The sequence below is a fragment of the Phaethon lepturus genome, unplaced genomic scaffold (assembly GCF_000687285.1).
Source record: "Phaethon lepturus isolate BGI_N335 unplaced genomic scaffold, ASM68728v1 scaffold15677, whole genome shotgun sequence".
NCBI classification, from domain to species: Eukaryota; Metazoa; Chordata; class Aves; order Phaethontiformes; family Phaethontidae; genus Phaethon; species Phaethon lepturus.
The window spans coordinates 111763-118182 of NW_010554237.1; the positions used below are offsets into that span (position 1 = coordinate 111763).

At 36.6% G+C, this 6420-nt stretch overlaps 1 protein-coding gene across 1 annotated transcript; it reads right to left on the bottom strand.

The window, feature by feature from the left end:
* Window positions 1-420: 420 nt before the first annotated feature.
* On the bottom strand, window positions 421-5981 carry VEGFC (vascular endothelial growth factor C; the record flags this gene model as incomplete). The annotated part of the gene is made up of 3 exons (XM_010291796.1): window positions 421-958; window positions 5284-5614; window positions 5872-5981. Coding segments are annotated over 3 exons (556 nt in total), but the record flags the coding sequence as incomplete, so codon positions are not given.
* Between the last annotated feature and the right edge of the window lie 439 nt (window positions 5982-6420).

A 6420-nucleotide genomic window follows, 5' to 3' on the forward strand; every position in this document is an offset into this window, starting at 1 on the left:
GGCATTTCCACTTCCCTACTAATAACCTTCAATAAAGATTATTTTATATTATTCTTTAGGAATGCTAACAAATAATAAAATAAAAGGTGACTATATTGGAATGTGAGTAGTTGCTGCTGTCCTTTAAACGTAGCCCTATATCCTTGGGCAATGCACAAGATCTCCAATGTTTTCATTAGTTATTAATTGTGCTTGCTTTACTAGTTTCATTCTAGAGACAGAAATATCACTGGCTCTTGACACACTAAATAAATATAACTCTCTGTAATGCAAATGTCATATATAACAGATACAAGAAAATGTCTGTTAGCCTTCCTTTCATAAAAGTGCTTTCTCTAAACCACCTTGTCTCCTTTTAAGTAAAGTACTCTGAAAATAAAGCAAAATTGTAGTTCCTTTCTATAGGCAGATGATTAAACATTCTCACCATTATATAATACAATTTCTGTTTTATTTTAAACATATTTTGCATGATATAAAAATATTGATCACAGTGAGCTTTAACAATTGTTACTGCTATAAACAGAAATGCTGCACAATGGTTTTAGTGGAAATAAATTATATAGTCATTATCTCTTTAAAAAAAAAAAATCACAAGAAGGAGAACCTAGGCTGTTTGGTCATTGGCAGAAAATAAGTCCTTAGTGAGTTCTTTACAAAACATGAACCCCAGTTATTTTCTACATTTGCTTTCCACATCTTGAGGAAACCACAATGTGTCTGTCTCTGAAAGCCCCACAGGGTCTCTGGTGAACATTTCATTCCAAATATTAGCAAAGTTTCTGTCGTTCCTTTGTTCTAATGGAAAGATGTACACCAAAATAGCAAGTAGTGCTCTCTTCACTAATTCATAAGTGGTCTTTTCCAATATGTGGGTACACAGCGGCACACTTCTTCACTAAAATAAAATCCAGCATCACAGCGTTTCGTTCGGACTGTACACGGCGGTCTGTAACAACTGAAGAAGAGAAAAAAGCAGGCATTAGTGAAACGTGGTAATTTGTATTAACCTGAAGTAGAATCTGTGCACGTCTAGATTGCCATTTCTCGATGGTATATTTAATTCATATCTTTTAACTGCTGTTTATGTCCTTGCAATCACTTTCAACTGCACTAGTCTTCACAAAAGACAATGAAAAGAATAATGAATGTTATTGAAGAGAAACAATTCTACTGCAATAGATACTCATGGATATTTTTAATATATTGCCTGGTGGTAGTCGCATTCTAATCTTGAGTAGTACTCTTTAAAGTTTGATTTTGAAAATACAGTAATATTTTTCTGTACTCAGATTGGCTTGTTATGACCTGCTGCCAGCTTAAGGTGGCAATCCCGAATCAGGTGATAATCAAATCTGCCATCTTCTTGCCCAGGACTGTTTCTCACGTTATTATTCACTAATGCAATAAGCCTAAGAGCGATTTGTCTATATATGTTACACTGTGACTGATCATGAAAATGAGAACATACTTCCTTCAAGTTGCAAACTCCTCTAGCCACTCTCTGAGGCCAGTGGGGATATATCTACAGGTCATATTGCACCTATGTGCATTCTGAAGATCAGAGCCTGCATGTTTATGATAAATCTTAAAGGACAAAGAACAGAAATAGTCCCCATTTGATTAAAATAATTTACCAGAAATAGAGCATTACACCACACGTCATATCTACCTAAGAAGCATCAGGATTTTTTTTTTTCACAGATTCCTTGACTGAAAAATATACCTTATACAAAGATAGTATCTGTACTTGTCCCTGAACTCTTCCTTTTCCTATTTTCTTTTTCTATTAAAACAAGAACTTGACCTAAAATAACCTTACAATAACAATGCTAAATACTTTCTGGTGTATAATTGAGACAAAGTACAAGTCTGGGGTTTTTTTCAGATGCTGGCAATGAGTCAAAAGACAAAAGTATATGTTTGGAATTTCAACACAGTTCTACTTAAAACTTGTATTTAAATAATGTGTGCCTCTGTGAAACACTGATATTATGATCTATTATTATAATTCATACTTACTTCAGTTCAGAGACACTACGGTACACTATATTAAGGCAATGTCACTATCCTCTTCCCTAGGCAATTCTTGTTTCAGGCCTGTGGCTACTCTTATTATTGTTGCAGATAAGTTAATACGTTGTGTGCTTGTTTTGGATACCAAGTTACTACTTTGCAATAATTTGTTTATGATATTGAGGTCTGGATCACAGTTACATTAATTCAAGCCAGCTAGTTCAACCAAGGAACCTGGCTACGAGGAAAACAATAAGGAATGAGGGAGACTGCAAACATGACAAGTTATTAACTAGTCACATCTTGTTCGGTGTTTTCAATGTCATTAATCATAGATTATTTCACCAGTGTGGTCTCTGTAATTAAGGGAGCAACATAATTTTGTGCCACTTAATATATTGGAGATCAGTGTAACAGCTCATGGGAATCTCTCAAAGCCCTACTGATCTTCTGCCCAATAAAGTTTGGAAACAGTGGTAAAAGGCAACAAAAATCAGTGTCACTTGAGAAAGCGAGTGAACGTCACTGTCTTGCATGTTTGCCAAAGGATCTAATACTCTGAGCAAATGGGCCACCAGCAGTAGGTTCGTGCTGGGAAACAGGTACTCTGCAGAGATGCAATGGATGGACCACTGAGCTCACCTGCCTCTTTGCCCACCTCCGCCATGAAAGTTATACTATTTCACATACTAAATGCCTGTAAAATGAAGTAAGAGAAAGAGAAGGGGGCCGGGGTGGAGTGGGACAAAGCCAAACTCTTCCACTCGCCTATGACATGTTGCACAAAATGAAAAGCAGCCATGTAATCATTCAATATGAGTTCACTTTGTTTAGGATTCGTGCCTCCTAGTGAACTGTGAACTTCAACTTAACTTAGAGTCAACAGCGCTATAAAGCATGTCTCCCACATGAGTTTGTGACTAGCAGCAGCGAAGGTCGGGTTACTGCAGTCTTATCCTCATTTGGGACATTTCAACAGAGCGAGAAAGCCCCTCTCCTCCTCTAAAATGCTTTGCAGCTGAGGTGCCTAGCTGTCTGGCCCTGCCAAAACTGACCAAAATAAATTTTTGAGGTGATAGCACAGGGTGAATACTAGCAGAGTCATTGTAACTGTATAAATGTGGTTTCCTTAGGAAACTCTGCTGAACAGTAAGACCAGGTCTTTCAAAAGATTTGGGCTGAATGCTGTTTACAGGGTGCTTTCGTGTGACAGATGTCTGGTTTGATGAGACCAATCTGAGCATGCTGGAGTGAAGACAGATGTTCAGTCAATATGTATAGTGCTGGGTGAGTCAGTGACAAGTTTTTATGGTCAGTAATCGTGATTTTTTGCTACTGAATGCCCAGGTTTGTCATTTTGGACAGCTTAACAACTCCACAGATGAAACTGAAGTAGAATGCTATTTTTAGTGGTGGCAACAGCATGATCACCTTAAAAGCCAATATGCTTTACAGTGGGTTTTTTCTCTTTTTCTTCCTTCCTATCCTGTGCTTTGTATTCCTTTCCTCTGGAGCAGCGTATAGCATTAGAGGCAGAGGCATTTTAGGCACAGCACATAAAAATGTTGGTGCTTCAAAACCAGAACCTACAAGGACTACTTCTCTGCAAGGGAACTGTCTAGGAAATGGCTACAGGATTCTGCTCATGTCTGGGTGTCAGGCATCTTGCGCAAAGTTATAGAGTGATACCTCAATTTATGTGGTCTCATAACAGCAATGGATCTTTTTTTCAAAGACAAACTGGATGTTGCAAGGTTTTTATTCCTTTTAGAGAGAGTTTGTGATGGACAGAGCCAAAATATGAGAAACCTATGCTCCTTTCTTAAGGAGGAGGAGAGACTGCATCTTATGTTTTCCTTGACAGGGGTAACATCTACAGGGATATTGGTTGCAGAGCTACCGAGTAACACCATGTACAAATCTTTGTTTCTCCACACAAAGTGCTTAGAAAAGAGAAACAGCTAAAAGCACCCTATATCACATTGTTCCTTTAAAATACACATGGCGTCGATGTGTAGCACTGCTGGAAGTGTACACTAGAGTAGTACTAAGGCTTTGTAACGTGCTAGTGCTCATGTAGTTAGGTTGGCTTCTTTTCCTCTGCAAACATAAAAATGAAATAAAAGCTGAATGATAGAGAAGAAATTATTTCTTAGGTTTCTAGCAACTCTTGCATCCACTCAAAAGGCCAAACATAGGAAAACAGGTAATGCCAGTTATTATTAATCTTTTAGAGACTTCAACACAGGTCTCATTCCTAATATTAGAAATGTTTTCTTTATACAAGATGAACTAATATATATACATATCTGGCAATATATTTATGCCAACTAATTACATGTTATATTAAAAAAATACATAAGGTTCACTTTTGATAAGCAACAAATCACCACAGACATTTAAATGTCCTAAATTTCTATTTTCCATTTCCAGTGCCTGAACGTTTCTGGAATTGTTATTTGCCATTACTGTAATAGAAACAATTCCTATATATTAATAAGTGGTCTTTGTGCTCCAAATGGCATTTTCTTCTGTTTTAACAAACTCACTTTACACAAAAACTTTCCTCACAAGATATTGTTTGTTTCTCAGAACCTAAAGTCACTCACATTTTTTTATATATAGACTGCTACCCACTATGGGTGTAGCAGTGGTGGAAGGAAAAGCTCCTGTGATATATAAAGAAATTGCAGAGTTTTCTGCCTGACCAAATCCCATTTTAAAGGATGAGTGTGGGCGGTCTGTTTTATAGTTGTATATGTCTATTTTTCACAGAAATCACACAGAGCTATAGGAGTTTTTGGTGCACTCATAAATCTTTAGTATCAGTTGAGGGAAATGAAGGCTATGCAAGAATTTAGGAAGTGAAAATGAATGATGGTATCTCCAGAACTAATGCCTGAAATCTAATTAGGGATATTTGAGTTATTTGAATTGCAATATCCAGTTCCTGGGAAAAAGAGAGTGTGATTTTAAGTAGCATAAACAAAACAGGGAATTTGAACTTACAACTCATTTTCATTAAAAGAAAAAAAAGAAACACATGAAGTAGTAGTAAGAGTATGAGAAACTAAACATGTTTTAAAATACTTACTCTGCCTAGTAGTTTCCTCTCAGAGATGATAAAAGTCATAGAAGATAAAACTGAATTGAAGAGAGGCTTTCTGTTTACTTAAGACTATAAAGCTATTCAACGAGGCAGCTGATGACACAACCCAAAATTTTATACTTTAAACACAACGAAAGGGCTAAAGACAGAGTTCTTACCTGCATGTCTGGTGATGGAACCTTTTTCCTTTTAAGAAGCATTTATTGGGAGATTCTATACATTCACAGATGCATTTTGCAGGATTTAGCGGCTGATGTTTAGGACAGGTCTTTTTACATACACACTGGCACTTATCTTCATCAAATTCCTTGTTGGGCCCACAGGAAGCAGGGAGAAGTTTGTTTTTGCACGTGCACTGACATGATGATCTGTCTAATTCTTTGTGAGGTCCACAGCTTGAGGGCCGCATGCCTCCTTTGCAGACACATTGGCAGGTTTCTTCATCCAGCTCCTTGTTAGGTCCACAAATATGGAATCCTTCAGACGTGTCTAGAAATTCAGCAGAGAAGTTGCACAATTATCAGAATTTTGCCTCTACCCATCCTGTATTTTTAAGGGAAGAAATGGTATTGAATTCGTACATTTTAAGGTGTTTTAAGAACAAACATATGTCCAAAGACAGGCAACAACCAGTAATAGTATCAATAAAGAAAAAGATTGGCTATTTACTTTTCATGTTTTTAATTTCGCCTTCAGGTAAATCAAAACACAGAACTACATTTAACCGTTTAAGCCAAACTGCTTACCAGAATCTCCAAGGTGAGAAGAGAAACCAAAATCATGCTGTGCCAAACATCTGCAAATTTGATTATTCCAGATATGATTTTTTGGACAGGTCTTGTTTGCCACGTGGCATCTGTGGAATGAAATATCCTGTTGATTTACTACCATAAAAACTCAAGGGAAAAAAACCCACAACTTTTTTAGGTGCTAATTGTTTTTGTTTCACTCAGTTTCAAAAACCTTTCAAACAGCTTCAGCTCACTCTATCTTATTTTTAACTCCTATCAAATCTGTTACTAATTAAGGTTCTCCCACTACAGGCATGTTCAACCATTGGTTGAAGATACCTTCTCACATTTCAAGTTTTAGCTCTAACTTCTAGAAACTGATATTTGTACTTTCCTAATGTAGTTTGAAAACAGATCTAACCCTTGAATGTAAGCCTCATATGAAAAATAGACCAGTATAAAAAAATTGCATGCCAAATACCTCATAGGTGGTAACAGGCATAATTTTCTACGTTGTTTTTTGCAGTATAAAAAAATTTTCATACATATAGACATCAAAAGACA